We start from the raw sequence: 17,786 nt of genomic DNA, 5'->3' as shown, positions 1-17,786 counted from the left end.
CGGCTTTTTACATGCTGCTAGGTATGCAATTCATTTGCTGAGCATGCAATACCTCATATAAGCGTATAGTCATACTTCAGCATGGGAGCTTAATGCGTTCCGGGTGCTGAGCTCATGTGTCAATGTTCTTGTATCTCCTTGCAATATTTCAATATAAAACAACTAAATACGAATTAATTCGTTTCCATTCTCTGAAAACCACCTAAAACAGGAGATTACGTAACAAAAAAGGGTTTTAATTGTTCTAATGCATTGCCTACGCTCGCAGAGTAACAAATGCCTATCTATTAGTTATGATTAACAATGAAATGTAACGATAACTGTAACGTTTGCACAGTACTGCATGGCGATCTTACCTTCAAGACAGATGGTAGCCGCTAACGGCAATGTGAGGGAGACTTGGCATCAGCGCATTCGGTACACTATGCTTTTGTGACGCTACGTAACATACAGTTAACGTTAAATTTAAGTTATGAATTTAGCTTAATAAAGATGCACTTGAAAGTAAATTTTAATATTACACTAATTCTAATTTTGGTTTAAATATCTTCCGGCTTTGCGCTTTTTGTCTCGCTTTTGCTAGCACTTTTAGCTGGCCTTTTTTGAACTGATCCGGCGAGAAAGACCGAGTGATGTTGTTCTCAACACCGGTCCCTCGCATACTGGGCCACTCAGTGGGCATCGAAAACTGACTCGTATCTTAAAGTTTGGCTATATCGTCAAGCAAAATCTTGCTCATATCTCAAATTTCTCGTTTGTTGCGAAACTGTTATGTCAACGTATGGCTGTATAGCAAAAAATGTTTAAAAACTCTCTGTTCATAGTTTAGAGCAGCTAAAAGTAAGTTGCTTTACTATTTTTGGAATATTTTAACAAGTTGAGAAAAACAATAAGATTTAACTAAGTTAAGTATGACAATGTTTGAGCTGTGGCAATAGCAATATAATATTGCTTGTAATCAGAGCAGCATGCAATAAGCCCCAATTCCTCAGTAATACATAGTTTAGGTATTAGCTGAAATCAGAACTCATCCATAATTAGTTTAGTGAGAAATGCTTCTTTGACAAACTTATTAAGGCTATACAAATTCTTTCGCTACGGCTATTAATGATTGTATGAATTGCGGCATCGTGTATTCCGTACGGGACGCTTCTTTAGAAGCCGCTTGATGCGTCGTTAGGAAAAGTAGTATTGCTCGACTTATGCTAGGAGTAGGCCTATAAATTCTTTTAAGAAGTAAACAAACCAGCATTTCATCTGACCAATTGCGAATGTTTAAAAACTAAAAATATGAAAAATACAATTTTGATTTAGTATTTCTATGTTCAAGATGGAATGCCGATCGCGAAGAAAGTACGTCTCGAACTTTGCATAAGATATTGCAAATATTTTTTCAACAAGACTTTCAGTCCTCGTTTGCTAGTATAAGTATCAGTGAATCTGATGATTTAGATGGTTTGAAAAGTTTGTCAACTTTGAATTTGACAAAGTTTGAGGGTCAACATTTCTCAAAAATTTTTGAAACCACCAATGTTATCTGTTACTGTTGTCAAAGAAATAGGATTTTGAGCTGTCATTTAACCTTGGAGTGTCCTCTACAAGTTTGTCCACACGACACCGAAACCTGCTTCTTTCCCCCCATTACAACATGTAGATTGATAAATGAATTGCCAAGCTATCTAAAACCTAATGGCTTCTGTCCCACTCAGCTTGGTCTAGTCAAAAAGGTGAACCTTCAAAGAAAGTGAGATAAAATGTGCTTTTACTTGTACAATTATTACTCACTATCAGTTCGTTCCAAATTAGATTAAAATCGTGCAAAAATTAATCAGGCAATAACCAAAGTCATATTATTCCTTTAAAATGATTTAGATATGTGTCACTACCCATTGTAAACATCGGTTGAAGTAAAGTGCAGGCTTTTCAGGAACATTGATTCAGCCGTTTTGTGACCACTCATTTAAACATGTCATTGTGGTGTAGTATATTGGATTACTTATTTAAAATAGTGGTACGGTGTGTTTAGCAATACCTTGCGGCCTCTTTAGGTGAGCAGGACTTGAAAAATGCTTTATTCCCTGTTTATTACAAAATGTTCATCGTGTAGCTGAATCCATAAGAATTGTTAAAGGTTGACTTGCAACAAAATTCACATTACAGTTATTTGATATCAAAAGATTCACCACGTCTTACTCTGTTGTGTTGTAGGTGCAAAATATGTGGAAATGTGATTACAAGCTCTTAAAAGCTAAAAAAACGATCAGTTAATCGCAGCCACACGAGACCGCCGTAGTTTGGATTCTCTTTCCAAAACGGCTCAAATGTGACGTAGTTGTGGTAGATGGTTTCTGTTTGCACTTTCCTGCAACCTTATTCGTCGAAATATTTTCACAAATATGCTTCACGCATTCAATAAAACCATGTCTATTTTTCTTACGCATCTGTTTTATCGTCATTGTAATGCTGTTTATTTTAGCAGCGATATCTTTTAACTTACCGTAAAAATTTGTTTATTTTTTTAACCTTAGTTCGAAGGAGTACATATCATTGTCTGATAATCATGACGAGCCTGTTGGTCATCTGTGATACTCGAAAAGTGCTGCAGAAGTTATTTGCGAAGTATTGAGTCACATGATCAGATTACGACTTGCCAATAGACCAAGCCGAAACAAAACTGTAAAGTAGCGAGCATCTATATTTGATACGGGGTCTTCAATAAAACCCGAAGTGTTTGTCATAAACTAGTGCTACGATAGGTTTTATATTGAGCTTTTTATTGGCCTTTCAATTCACGTGAGATCATCACGTGACAAGACAATAACCAAATTGTAATGACAACGTCAGAGAAATAAAGAGATTCCAATCTACTGCGGCTTTTCGTTTTTGAGCTTTTAAGAGCTTGTAATCACATTTCCACATATTTGGCACCTACAACTCTACAGAGTAAGACATGATGAATCTTTTGATTCCAAATAACTGTCATGTGAATTTTGGTGCAAGTCAACCATTAATAGATTGCAATTGTGCTATTGGCGTAATATATGTAGCAGAGCCAGTTATTCCTGGATGGCTTACAGCTCATGCATGTATTTAAAGGCCGCTGAGTAGTGGTTAGTTATGTGAAAGTCTGTCCCGTCTAAGAATTAGGTCTGCATTGTACAGAGGCGGAGCAGTCACAACAACCATCCGCTGAGGAGCAGATGGATCAAACAGAAGAAATCAAAGCGGAATCAACAAATGAGAAGCAAGTGGACCCTGCTGAGGATAACTCACTACCATCTGAAGGAAACAAAGAGGAACCAGCTGATGAGAAGCCAGGTTTGTAGATCATTTGAAGTTTAATTTTTGTTATTGAATATGCAAAAAAAAACTTTTGTAAAAGAATTGAAAATGTGACTGCAAAATATATCCTACCTGACATTGTTTTTGCAAACTATGAACTCCACTTACCCAGTAAACACATTGCATTATTTACATAGCTACATTATGTATTTTAATTTAATTCTAAAGAAACAACTACTGAGGAGACAGCGGGGGAGAAGCGCAAGAGGTCACATTCGCCTGATGTCAAGGATGAGACTGGGTTGCCAAGTTACAAAAAAGAGAGGCGCGAAGAGCCTCCTATGATGGAGTCTTTAGACTGGGTGGAAAGTGAAGATCTAACCTTGGACAGATACAACTGTGATTTAAATGTTGAAGTAAGTGCCTTTTAGAAAACTGAACCAACGGTTCTGTCTGCAGTTATTTTCTCACTCGTCCTTGGTTGGATATGTTTGTGTTACATTGAATTAACATTGTCAGTTTGTTAGCTTGATTCTTGTTGCAGTCATGCTTCTACGTAAGAATCTCATTAATCTCATACAGCTTTTAGTGTTATATGTACAATGTACTACAAAGTTAGTATGCCTCATGTTGAAGGACATGTACTCATACTTGCGTGTATAGTCATTGTCAAAGTTTAGAAAACAGTTTAAGTTTTCTGGAGTTTTAAAATTATGGCTCATATTTCAAATATATATAGTTTTTATTTCATATAAAGTTTCCGTTCCATTTTTCGTTCTGGAATGTAATCCTTAAGTGTTGTGTCATTAACGAAGAATGAAACTTTATCACACATTTAGCTCTTGATTATAAAAGTGTTAAACATTGCAGGTAATCAATGATGGCTTCACAATGAAACCGAACAGCTACGCTGGCTTTGGCTACATGTGGGGAGGTCTGAGAGGAAATTATGGTGTAACCAAAGGGAAGGTTGCCTTTCAAATGAAGGTAATGCTGATAACTTATCTTTTTTGCATATTGCCTTGTTTTAGATATGGAGTGGGCTGGTCAGTCAGTGTTAGATATGGAGTAGGTTTTTGTATATACAGTGCACCCTCAGGATACGATTACCTTGGTATACGATTTTTTACCTTTATGCAAATCTTATTTTATCATACAAATTCAACCAAATTTTCGTCCGAGTTCAAATTCAGTAGCAAAGTCGAAGTTCGATCCCTTCATGCAGAGGGTCCCGTGGTCAGACAACTTCTCTCAACCTTTTAACAAGTCCACTTCATAGCGGAAACAGCATCTGTCTAGTTTTATTGCCGAATTACATTTAGGTTGAAAAAGTTTTAAACAGGTCTGCTAAAAGTCTTAGTAAAAGCGAAGACAAAAACTCGTAAGAAAGAAAACAAACTCGTTTAATATAACTATAGCAAAAGATTGAGATGTTTTCTAGTAGTTTGATTTGTATATTATCACACAGTGTCAACATGTTACTCTAAATTCATGTTAACCTTAATTCATGTTAACCTAAATTCATGTTAACCTGTGGTTTAAGTACAGCAATAGATTAGCAATAATTTTCACAATAGATTTCTCACTCATTAATATTCATATCTATATCTGTGCATATCCATTGCTCTGGTTGTCCTACTGGTGTCCTACTGGTTAACTTCTGCTTTGACTGCTTTTAACGTTCATTCTCTTACGTGCATTGATCAAACTCGTAGTGCACTAGATCTGCACAAAATTGACAAAGTAGTCATTCTATCAACACTTTTAGTTTTGAGCCTCATAATCTGTCAGAAATAAACACTAACCTTGAATAAAGCCTTGATATAAAAGTTTTATGTTTGTTTAGTCATCCACTATGAAAGAAATATCTCAAAATGACCTTGACTTTTGCAACTTACTGCTTCATGTACCGCTCGGAGACAAGCCAGATTGTCCTCCATCCACTTGCATGTAAAAACAGTCAAAACACTTGGATGCGCCAAATTATGCCTATTTATGGACTGTACAGCATGAACGATAAAGTTGTAAGGATTGTCGCTCTTTTTTTTAACTCTTTCAACCCTGGCCGTTTTTGTCAATGTGTGTCAGTAACCCTCGGCAATTTGTCCAACGTCCGATGATCCGAAGTTTTTAAACTTATTAAATATATCTAGATGCGCTCATAATACAATGATATTTGACAAAACACTAGTAAAAGAAAAGTCGGGTAACCCACTGCTAATGTCATCAAACAGAAAAAATGAATAACAGAATAACGGATGTCACCGTTATTCGGGCTAAAACTAAAAATTCGTACGATTTTAAAAACTTGCAAAAACATTTACACTAGTATCATATTTATTGAGTACGCGTTCATCATCATTTCATGACTCAAAATAAACTGGAAAATTGTAGTTAGTATCATAATAAAATTCTTCATTTGCATCACAATCATCCATGGCCTACGAACGAATCGTATCGATTTTTTCGCAATATCTTCCTAATAAAATTTGTTGTTGCAATGAAGGAAGTAAATAAAGATATTTGAAAACTGTTACAATTGGAAGTGAAATTTTTTAGTCTAACATCTTGTGCAAAAATTAATTTGATTGGTTTACGTTATTACCCAAAAACAGCTTTTGTAAACAGCAATGTGAATGCCGGTTTTCCGACCGCTAGGGTTTCTGACACACTCTAGGCAATGCTGGAATAACAGTCGTTGGGGTTAACAGTACGTTGTAACCCAGGGATGCACTACAGTGCATCCCTGGGTTACAACGTCCCTATTAGACAGTTTTTTGTTTAGCGATGTTTTCGCCCTCCTATATGACCTGTTTTTGCCAAACGATATCAAGAAAATAATTTGGAGGTGAAATTTGGTAATCGGTGTGTTAACTATATCAGAATAACGGCAGTGCTTAAATGCCATTCGCTGAAATCCTTTCTACAATGCTTGAGAGAGATATGATGCTTGCTCTCCCACTCACTTTAGCATTCTTTGTTTTGTAAATGTTTGATATTGCGGGAGTGAAATGAACATTAGGGAAAGTTTATTGTGCACTTTAATGTTTAATGTAATATTTACTATGAGTTTCAGTTTATTATATGTATACGACTATATAAATACATATATAACTTTAATTCGTTAGCCATGGGTTGGTAAGTTTGATAATAAGTAAGAAAAGGATTACTATTGCAATGAAACTAGGGTTCCTAGGTTAACTTTAGATTAACTGTAGTTAATATACTATTGTATTACTAATTTGTAGTAAGTACTTATATAACATTTTGATTCTTTTTTAACAGTGGGTGTTTACATTAGCTAATTACTATGGTTTTCTATACCCCTCTATACAACATTTTCGTTTTACGATGCCAACATCGGAACAAATTAATATCGTATGGCAGGTCCTGAGTCCACTGTATAAATAATGATGCCACATTATTGCTACCAAAAAATTCATCGCAAAGGTGTATTGTTGATCTCAGATGCTTAGCCTTGCATTAAGAATAACGCAATGGCTCCTAACTAGTAAAATTTTACTAGGTAGTAACACATCCATGATTCGCCAATCAGCTAATAATAACTATCATTGACCATGAATAATGTCAGATAATTTATTAAAGTGCAGCTTCAATGTCTAGGAATTACATTAAAGCAGGTTTACAAACAAAAATATAACCAACACTTATAAAATTAGCCTTGTGATGTTAAACAATGTTTTTCTTTACCTTAATATCATCAACCTCTCATTACCATTCATTGTTGTCATAGCTCCTACATCTTTCCCTTGCAGACAGTCAAGAACATGCGGATACAAATTGGAGAGGAGTCTCTAGGAGCCAACCATGTATCACGGGTTGGCTGGTCAGTGGACTGTGGTAATTACCAACTGGGAGAATATCCCAAGTCATGGGGATATGGAGGCACCGCTAAGTTGTCTACTGACAGCAAATTTACTGATTTTAATGTCAAGTTCTACAATGGTGATGTCGTCACTTGTTATTTGGTAAGTTTATCCCCGTTCTTCTCAGCTATGTCTCCAACACATTTCTATTTTTTCAGGTTTTGTAAGTAGACCTGATTTGGGATTTTTGCTGTGAAACAAATCCAATCAAAATTTTATTGAATAATATAAAATTATTTGGTTATATATATCTACTTCAATAATTTCATTACAAGTAGTGACTCCTTAATTAGGTCGGCCCTTCTACGACGCTCCAGTAAAAACTGTGGAAATGTGTGTTCGGATTATCAGAGTGATAAAATATTTGTCTTTAAATCAGGGTAAGCATTCATGTAATCTCGTATCCATAAGCTAGGAGTATCCTTCAGTTGACACTTTCATTGATATGCAACTAACATGTTGATTACTGTTTCGGTTAACGGATGCCTCACAAATAACTTCGCTAAAAATATGTTAGTATATTCCAATTGTTTACGTTATATGGTAAGCGTACAGTTGCCATAGCCTGCAAACTAACTATTTACAAAGATTTCAGGTCACAGCTTTTACCGATGCAGTGACATGCCTGTTCGGTCTTCCCATATGTTCATGCAACTCGACCAAGGCAGAAACTGCTTCAAGTAATTCATTGGAATCACATCACGTAGCCTCTACATGCCATATTTGTACTTCATTGTGTACCCCTACCAAAGCACATCTAAGAAATGCTGTCCATCATGAATTAATTTGCCGCACCAATCCAGGTTACTGCATGTTCGCAAGCACTTTCTACATAAATGTCCGGATACAAGGGCAATATAAAGATCAATGGCTATCTGTACACAGTAACACCACTAAAGCCTGGTTCCCATATACGTCGCAAAGCACCGGAGACAGCAATGCAGGCTATTGTGGTGAAATGTGAACCTACACGCTGAGTACCATCAGTAGTTGCCAGCGGTCGTCGCAAGAGTTTAGCTCTGTTCAGTTTTCGCGAAAAGCCGCAGGCAAAACCTTCCTGAAATGCACTGTGGTGGTGAAGGTCACCATTATCGAAACAACATGACAATCGAACAATTTATATTTTATTTACAATTTTATTAGCGATACGGCTTTATATGTGAACAGAAGCCATCTAGTGTCGCAAGCGTTTTGCTGCGGAAGTTATCGCCGGGGTCTGGCAATCGATGTGGGAACCAGGCTTAACTGATGATTGGCATTGACAAGTAGATTGACCTTCATTAATGGCTCCATGAAGCTAAATTTGAGTCGCACATTCTTTTGATCGAGACTCGAACAAAAGAAAATTATGCGTTAGTATTCGGTTGCTCATCATCATTCTAGTGCGTAATCATCTAGAGACATAACCTTGATGACAAGTTGGCCCTGGCTATCACTTGTGCACTAGATTGTTAAACAATAATGAATCGTTTCATATTAAAATTTCCGAGATAACCTTGCACCTTAGGTGCATTTGGTAGCTTGTTGTTTAGCTTGTGTTCTGTTAGCAGTTTTCACATCATTAAATAGTCTTTTTCCTAGATGATTTAACTAGTAATATTTGTGATAATTCATTTTGAACGTGCTTAATTCAGACTTCAAAATCAATCCATGAAATTAGTTTTTTCATCAATTAGTAAAACTTTTTTGGTTAATTCGTGTTCACAGTAGTAGTTGAAGTATGAGTAGTGGCGCATCTTGTGCAGCTCATTGGCTTAAAAACATAATGGTTCTAGTATGTTGGTATTTTTAAACCTGGTAATAACATCTCTTTCCAAGTGGGTCACACTAACTGCGATGAAGCATATATTCATAGGATATGGCTTTAAAACAGAGATAAGAAAACCGAAGCTAGCTTATTTTTGTTCAGGACATGACTGGGGAGGAGAATGTCGTGATGCACTTTGCTAAGAATGACATGGAAATGAAAAAAGCTGTCGAGATCCCTAAAGCAGACCTAAATGGTGAAGCCCTTTTTCCAGCATTTGCCTCCAAGAACCAAATCCTTGAAGTAAACTTTGGTCAAATGGTAAGTGCATGTTAATCACATGATCGAGCACAGTTAGTTGGTTCGTTTAAGTTTAGTGATACCAAAATCCTATTCATTTTGAATATTGTTTCATGATACGCATGTTAGCTAGTTTTCAGTATATTGATGGTACATGTTTATCCATTTTCACCATTTAAGGTGTACTGACATGTTTACTACATGTATTACTACATGATGATGTTATATTTTACTTCAAAAATGTCAATTAAATTTGTCTACATGTTTACACTATATAGACTATTTTAGGAGAAACCATGGTTCCCATTGCTGGGAGAGGAAGGAGAATACACATTCTTAGGAAAGGTGCCTGTGGAGGACCGGGTGCGGGCTCTCAAGCCCCCTATGAGCAAGGCGGACTGTGAGGTTTTGCTTTTGGTAGGACTACCAGGTGCTGGCAAGTCGTATTGGGCCGCTCAACGACAACATGAGGAGCCAGCCAAGAGACATTATGTCCTCGGTACTAACAACATTATTGACAAGATGAAGGTAAGTCTCCTTTTAATTAGAAGTTAATCTGCCTGAAGTCAGCTGGTCTCAATCTTTTTATGATTAGTTATTCAAGTGCAAACTAAAGGTTTTATCATGCGTTAAATTATGTTTGTCTATCACTAGTGTTACATGCTATGAATTTTTGAGCTTCGAAGCTGTGGTTTTGATCGTCGGAATGAGGAAGACGAGTTTATATGATACGCAAGAGTATTCATACCACTCGCAATTATTCGTAGCTGATGAGTTTATGTGCTACGAAGAAATTGTCGTACAACTCCGCTTTTTCAATATTAGTCTGTTGCGCTTTTATCTACAACGGAGCGCATAATTTATATCGCGGCTGGCACTCCTAAAATGCGTCCAATGTCAAAGCGTGTAAGAAATTTTTCTTTAAATTTCAAAAGTAGTATTTTTTACTTTGAAGATAATATTTTTAAAACACGTCCATTAAAAACAGATGCTGTAAGGACGTCACTATTGAAAACGGTGAAAATCCAACCTCTGATCGCAAAGATTTGTGATATCTGATTCGCAATAATACGAATATCGATGTTTACAGGATACGCATTACTTCGTTGTTGCTACGATGTTTTCAAAAATACCCCCTTGAAATGGCGGTTTGAATCGCTTCGATGATGTAAAGATTCGACGTTTTGTAGCATGTAACACTAGTGTATGATATTAAATTGTCATGTTTGGAGCTCATCAAGATCGGCCCCTTTTATTGGCTGTACAACTTTGCATTTTAGCTTGTAGCACACACTGAAAGAGATGAAAGATAGATACGTCTAGGCGGAATTCTCTCTCTAAAAAACAGCCAATAGTTTTTATAATGTTAACATGAGATCAGCTTGAATGTTATGTTATTGGATTTAGTGGATACCAAATAGAAAGTCATTCTCAAGTAACTGGGTATTTTAAAATCGATGAATTATTTCAGTGTGTTTGTTATTTCACTAAAAAGATGATTATAGGGCTTTGACAAAATGAATATATTTGTAACGATTTGGTCCACTTCTTAACTATGCTTGTGTTTGGCATTGGTTTAATGTCACTAGTGTAACATGTCTTACTATTTTGTAATTAGTTTAATTTAGCTTAGAATGTGAATCTGGATATTAGGGAACATCTGACAAATAAGAAATACACAATTCTATTGTAGCCAGGATTAGGCTGTCTATGCCAAGACTTGGTAGACTAGCTCACCAGATGCGCAGTCAATCAGTGCAGTGCATTGAGCTATATTTTTTTCTTGGTCATGTAATTGTCTATGAGTCACACGAGGCTATTATCAAAATCATTGGACTGATGAGTAGTATTGAATACTGTAGTGAAATAACTAGCTGGTCATGATGGTGTTGCCTAGTTGCGTTTTAATTGCATTTCTAATTGCATTTCGGTCTATTTGTGAACTAGATCAGTGTTTAGTGCATTATGTTGTTTACTAATGCAATGCCTCTTGCGTTTATGTCGTATGAACCCAGGCATTAACTAGGTGCACATGACCCTGGTTTAGTGCCCTCAATCATAACTAGTAGGGCCACCCTGTCGGTGGCTATTGCTTGCATTGCTATTACTCTCTCATCTGCAGACAATCAGTTTAAAAAAGATTGGATAATCGGATTTGTATTCCTTTTAGTATTTGGGAGGGTTTTTCTTCTGCATGTTCCAATATTTGTTGTATTTGCTGATGACCAGGTGGAAGGATTGCCGAGAAAGGCCAATTACTCAGGTCGCTGGGATGTGCTCTTTGATCAGGCCAATGAATGTCTTAGGAAGATGTTAGAAACAGCGACAAAGAGAAATAAGAATTATATCCTTGATCAGGTTAGTTTCTATTTGAAGCCATCTGCTTTATATTTAACTAAACTCATTAATTTGCCGAACGACTAGGTAGTGTTTTATGCTTGTTGACATTGAATCTGTATGTTGCCTCTTGTCATGCCTAGTCACTCAGTTCGGTTTTGGTTAGTGTCTCCCATATGTGGATGCTAAGCGTAGTCAGTAAGTCCTGGAAAGTGTCATTGTAGGTGTGAGAGGTAAGTGATGTGGTTCTCCACTTCCTCGGTGTAAGTATGAAGGTAAGAATTTTATTCGCCTTTTTTCGACGGGGAGGGGGGCCATCATACATACAGTGAGTATCCTTTCTTGCTTAGTAGCTATAGCACTGGAAATGCTGTTGGTTAATTAAAGCTAGCTGTATGAGTATTTCTTTGCAAGTCGAGATGTAAAGCAACAGATGTTCTCAGAGGAAGTCAGTGCAAATCTGCAGCTAGTTGATTGGAAGGCATTGAGCTGGCATAATATTTTGTACTGCATTTGATACTTTTGTTGGCATCCATCATATTTTCACAAATTTGCTGCGATACTCATGTTCAATTATATGAGTTTTGTACTAACCTGCTTGCTACTTGTAGCTACATGCTCTGCACTGAAAGGTAGGCTGTTTGTATATGCCAGTTATAAGCCAGTTTTCGGTTTTTTTTGGAGCAGTAACTACGTGCCCGCCTCTTGTTTTGTCCAGTTGCAACTCTAATTACATGAAGCTCTTTTATTCATCTGTTGTCAACTCGTAGACCAATGTATACGACACTGCTCAAAGGAGAAAGATGCGTCCCTTTGTTGGATTTAAACGAAAGGCTGTTGTTGTCTTACCAACTGACAAAGTGTTCCGTGAGCGAATTGAAAAACGTACAAAGGAGGAAGGCAAAGAAGTGCCTGAAACAGCAGTGCTTGAAATGAAAGGTAGCTGTCCTGCATGGATACTATGGTCAGTCAGCCCCCTCGTAGCTCGTCTCCGTGATAAGGTCGCAGGAAGTATAGATGATTACACTCTCATATGTTTAGCCCCTAGTGTAGTCAAGTATGGTTGGCACTGCAGCAGGTTGGTGCCAGGTTCTCTGGCTCCACCGCTGCTATGTGCAAACCTAAGTTTTTCATGTTTGTGAGGTCATTGTTAGGCTGTAGCAGCTTGTTCAAAGGGTTTTTCACTCGGAGAAGCTCACTCGGCCTGATGATGATCATAGAGCAAAGGCTAATTTATATTTACACTTTGTAGCTAACTTTTCCATGCCAACTGCTCCCGTTGAGATTGCACTGAACCCAGAGGCGAATGAAGTGGCCATCAAGGAGGAGGAGGAGCGCTTAAAAAAGGAGGAGGAAGAAAAGTTAGCCAAAGAGGAAGAACAAAGGGTTAAAGATGAGGAACAAAGAGTTAAAGATGAGGAGAAGCGGGCTAAGGAGGAGGAGCAAAAGGCAAATGAGGAGTCCGAAACAACTGTGAAAGAAGATGCAGAAGAGAGCAAGGAGAAGTCTGAACAGGCTGAACCAATGGATGATAGTCAGCAAAAAGAAACTGCTGATCCAGCTGAGGAGACACCTGCTGCTGATGCCGTTAAAACTGAAAAGGTATTAAAATGCAATTTGCATTAAAGATCTTATTTGCCCATTTATACCTTTATCGAAACGGGCTTTGTTGATACACTAGCACTATTTATTTCACTAGTATTAACCTTATTTCACTAGTATTAACCTTATTTCACCAGTATTAACCTTATTTCACTAGTATTAACCTTATTTCACTAGTATTAACCTTATTTCACTAGTATTAACCTTATTTCACTAGTATTAACCTTATTTCACTAGTATTAACCTTATTTCACTAGTATTAACCTTATTTCACTAGTATTAACCTTATTTCACTAGTATTAACCTTATTTCACTAGTATTAACCTTATTTCACTAGTATTAACTAGTGCTGGGACGATATTACGATATTTCGGTATATCGTCGATATCACTTTCTGATACCGACCGTACCGAGTGCTTTCTGCCCATATCGAAATATCGGATACCGTCGATATTGGACGATATCGTTGATCCATCGGTTTTTTGACGTCATCGCATTGTTTGCAAACGCGCTCGTCCACGAAAAAGCCGCCATCATTGTAGAAAACTATCGTCATTCTCTTGATTAATAGTATGTTAGTGAGTAATGTTTAATTTTGCTGATAACAAAATAACAAAAAGCCTCTATTTTCAGGCATATTATCAAATAAAATGAAACCTGTGAAAGTATCCTGAATGCAAGATAGTAGTGAACAATTCATGTTTAGTTTGAGATTGGTGTAAAAATTAAAATAAAATTTACATGAGATGATGACTTCAAATAAGTAATGCAGGATAACTTTTACAAAAATAAATTGATTGATACTATATACAAGAGTTCAGGTTTGAAGAATAGGTCTTCTATGAGTATTGATTGTGGCAAGATTAATTGTTATTAATAATTTGATGACTATAATATGGCCTGTATCATCTGACTGTGTAAGTATCGTTGATGTTTACATGAATAATAGTATTTTTGATGTTGTTTTGATACTACAATAAAAAATTTGCAAACAAAAGCATAACAAACATAATTAATTGCAGAAGCTTCGTGTTTTTAACGATAGAAGTTCTCCATAAAGATGGCGGACACCGATAGAAAGACGTCACGAAAAACGAAGGATATTCTATTCTACCTATTTGATACCCGATTCTTCAGTGAATTATACCGGTATATAGATTCATTAGGGAGTTGTTCTTTCATGGTAGTTTTTCTGGCAGGTAAGACAACTCCGAATAACATAACCGATATTTCGATATATCGGTTGACTACGTTATCATATCGTACCGAAACTAATTTTTGATATCGTCCCAGCACTAGTATTAACCTTATTTCACTATTATTAACCTTATTTCACTAGTATTAACCTTATTTCACTAGTATTAACCTTATTTCACTAGTATTAACCTTATTTCACTAGTATTAACCTTATTTCACTAGTATTAACCTTATTTCACTAGTATTAACCTTATTTCACTAGTATTAACCTTTTCGTTGTAAGATATTCGGTCGCTTCAATCGCTGCAGCTCTGACTAAATGTGGCTGTTACTAGATTTGAAATGTAAGAGTTTTGTTTTCCGAAATATTCAAAGAGCAACTGCTTGAAACTACTCGGAACTTTACATTGTAGCTCTCCAGCGTATTTATAAATCTCGTTAAACTTTAGTTTACCATTGTGGAAGTCAAATAGCAAGTGGACCAGCATTCCAATTGAAAAGTATATTTGACCTTCGCAAGATATGTATTAAAATGACTGAAATACTAAATGTTTCTGATCTTGAAAACCATCTAAATTGTAATTAAAGTTAGCTATAAACAGTTTATCAATTGTACAAAGTACACAGCAGCATTCTGATTGCAGCCACTATGACCAAATTTGATATTCGAAAAAAATGTTAATCCTATGTAAACAACTTCCGCTAAACAATAACTTGCCTTTTGTCTTATTATCTGATAGAAGTGGCAGGCGGTTGATTTGAAAATAGCACTTAGACTGTTACCTTGAAGATATAATATTTTAATATTTTCTGGACGTAAAAAAATCTTTTAGCCATACTCAAATGGTCAAATTCGATATTTGATGTTAGAGAAAACATATATCATAACATTTATGGGTATGATTTTGAGGCAAAAATTTGATGTTGATTTTATTCAAAAAATTATCAGCTTTGGCCACCTGTGGTGAAACATGTAGAGAGGGATATTCATAGTTGAATGCCAAATGGCATAGTAGCGTTTGAGTTTTTACATCATTATTCAACGAAGAGAAAGTTTCATTACATAATTGTGGTATTTAATTTTATTGATTCAAGGACGCCTATTTAAAAACATCTACAGCATGTGGGAATCAATGAACGAATCCGAATTTTGACAAAGGTTATGTGTGGCATAGAAATCGTTAATGATAGAGCTACGTCAGTTTATAAAGTAGTAAAAAAGACTCGTTAAGGTATCTGAGGATATGTAAATCATTCAATACGAGAGCCACAAAACTATTCATTCGCTAATGATTCAGGCTCCCTTCAACGCTGCATCTTCAATAATGCGGTTATTGCGAAACATTTTTTCAAGAAATTGCTAGTTTACCTCAGTCGACTACCATATAGTGTTCTAGCTGAAGCTCATTTCATACAAAAATAATCATTGAATGTCAATTTTTAAAACCCAAAAATCATTGTGTTTGCAAACAAGCGCTAATATGTCATGCGTTTTATAGTTGTCATTGGTGAATGCGCATTTCCATTTTGTAACAACATTCTTATCGAGGATCGTCTTCAACCTACAAACATGCCTTTTTTGCTGTTAAAAACTGAAGTTTTCACAGATCAGTTCATTTCTTGCATGCTTAAGTAGTTTAGTTTATTACATCAAATAGTTACGGTTTTCCATATTCGCAATTTAGTCATATCTATCACTTTGTAGGCTGAAGTTAAACAAGAAGTCAGCGATGAACCTGCTGCTGACGCAACGACGGAGACCGCTCAGACAGGTATGATGGAAAAGGACATGAAACACTGCTCTTCATTCGTGCGATTTTTCTCTCGCTACAGATTCAATGATGATAAATTTAATTATAATTTTCTCAGTATTTACTTCACTGGCATTCTCATCTTTCCATAGGATTGCTTCTCGCATTTTGGTCGTGAAATTACATCAATTATCATGATATTTTAACGCTTGTGGGGTAGTGACATAGTGTAACCCAAACACGCAAAGCTAGCTAGTCAAGGTTTTGTTCATTAAATGAACATATTTATTTCTAGATATTATTTCTTTCCTTGTACTCATATCTCAAGAGCATGTTTAATCGTCTTACTTTCAGAGGGTTGGTCACACCCTTAGCTCTACTGGTCACGCCTTTAGCCCTATTGGTCACGCCTTTAGCTCTACTGGTCACGCCTTTAGCTCTACTGGTCACGCCTTTAGCTCTACTGGTCACGCCTTTAGCTCTACTGGTCACGCCTTAAGCTCTACTGGTCACGCCTTTAGCTCTACTGGTCACGCCTTTAGCTCTACTGGTCACGCCTTTAGCTCTACTGGTCACGCCTTTAGCTCTACTGGTCACGCCTTTAGCTCTACTGGTCACGCCTTTAGCCCTATTGGTCACGCCTTTAGCCCTATTGGTCACGCCTTTAGCTCTACTGGTCACGTCTTTAGCCCTATTGGTCACGCCTTTAGCTCTACTGGTCACGCCTTTAGCTCTACTGGTCACGCCTTTAGCTCTACTGGTCACGCCTTTAGCTCTACTGGTCACGCCTTTAGCTCTACTGCCAATGGAATCTCGGCTCGTACAGCTGAATAGAGCATCATTTCATCAAGTGTGCTGCACGCAAACAGCAAGTGTTTCTTGCCTTTAATAACCATTTCTGAATGCTATTAAAATATAGTATAAATGGTCTTAAACTTTTCTAAACTGTATTGTGGCTGTAACTGCTATGACCAAGTTTGATGTGAGAAAAAATAACCCTAGTAATAGATAAACAGCTTCTGGTGAATGTTAGTCCTCTCTAATCACAATTATATTGATACAAATGCGAGGAGATTGACTACATGAAATTCCGAAATTGTTCCTACACAAGATAAAACTCTCTGTTTTTATGTCTATGATAATAATTATAGCCAAAACCAAATGACATAGTAACAGGTTTTTTGTTTATTAAATATTGCTTAAAAGAACAGTTAGTCCAACAATCTTACTTTGAGAATCTAGTTTCAAATGTTATAAAACTTTATTTGGCAGTTGACTTTTATAAAGAAATCGGCAAACATCTTAAATTTAACAATTATCGCATTTAGTGAAGATTGAAGATAAATTGCTGTTCACTTCAATTTTTTAGTATTCTTGAAACAATGGTCTAACATTATATACGTTATAGTACATTTGAGGTGTTTGTGGTGATTAACAACTTGTGTGTGGCTAATTTACATACAGTGTTTTGTAAAGTGTAAAGTCGAAAAGTGTCTGATCTATTTTGCGCGCTAATGACAGATTAATCTGACTGGAGAACGAGCATCTAGCTGTGTTTCAGCGGGAGTTTTCATCAGCAAGTATCACTGCATCTGTTATTCCTAAACATAATCAAATAGCCGCTTGAATGAAAAAATGTTTTATTCTGGTACATGGCTTAGCACAGTCATAGTAAAATAAATA

General features: G+C 36.5%; 1 protein-coding gene across 2 annotated transcripts in view; it reads left to right on the top strand.

The window, feature by feature from the left end:
* Positions 1-17,786, top strand: part of LOC137396243 (heterogeneous nuclear ribonucleoprotein U-like protein 2) — a 29,875-nt gene that overhangs the window by 2,132 nt on the left and 9,957 nt on the right. For both annotated transcript variants that reach the window (XM_068082427.1, XM_068082425.1), the window contains exons 4-13: positions 3,163-3,318; positions 3,511-3,698; positions 4,153-4,269; positions 7,059-7,271; positions 9,079-9,237; positions 9,505-9,744; positions 11,446-11,574; positions 12,324-12,492; positions 12,806-13,155; positions 16,058-16,124. In XM_068082427.1, the coding sequence (XP_067938528.1) occupies positions 3,163-3,318; positions 3,511-3,698; positions 4,153-4,269; positions 7,059-7,271; positions 9,079-9,237; positions 9,505-9,744; positions 11,446-11,574; positions 12,324-12,492; positions 12,806-13,155; positions 16,058-16,124 (1,788 nt within the window). The remainder of the gene's footprint in view (positions 1-3,162; positions 3,319-3,510; positions 3,699-4,152; positions 4,270-7,058; positions 7,272-9,078; positions 9,238-9,504; positions 9,745-11,445; positions 11,575-12,323; positions 12,493-12,805; positions 13,156-16,057; positions 16,125-17,786) is intronic.

This window comes from Watersipora subatra, chromosome 5 (assembly GCF_963576615.1).
Source record: "Watersipora subatra chromosome 5, tzWatSuba1.1, whole genome shotgun sequence".
Classification (NCBI taxonomy): Eukaryota; Metazoa; Bryozoa; class Gymnolaemata; order Cheilostomatida; family Watersiporidae; genus Watersipora; species Watersipora subatra.
The sequence above is the reverse complement of the archived record's forward strand: the minus strand, read 5'-3'. Positions and strand labels throughout refer to the sequence as shown.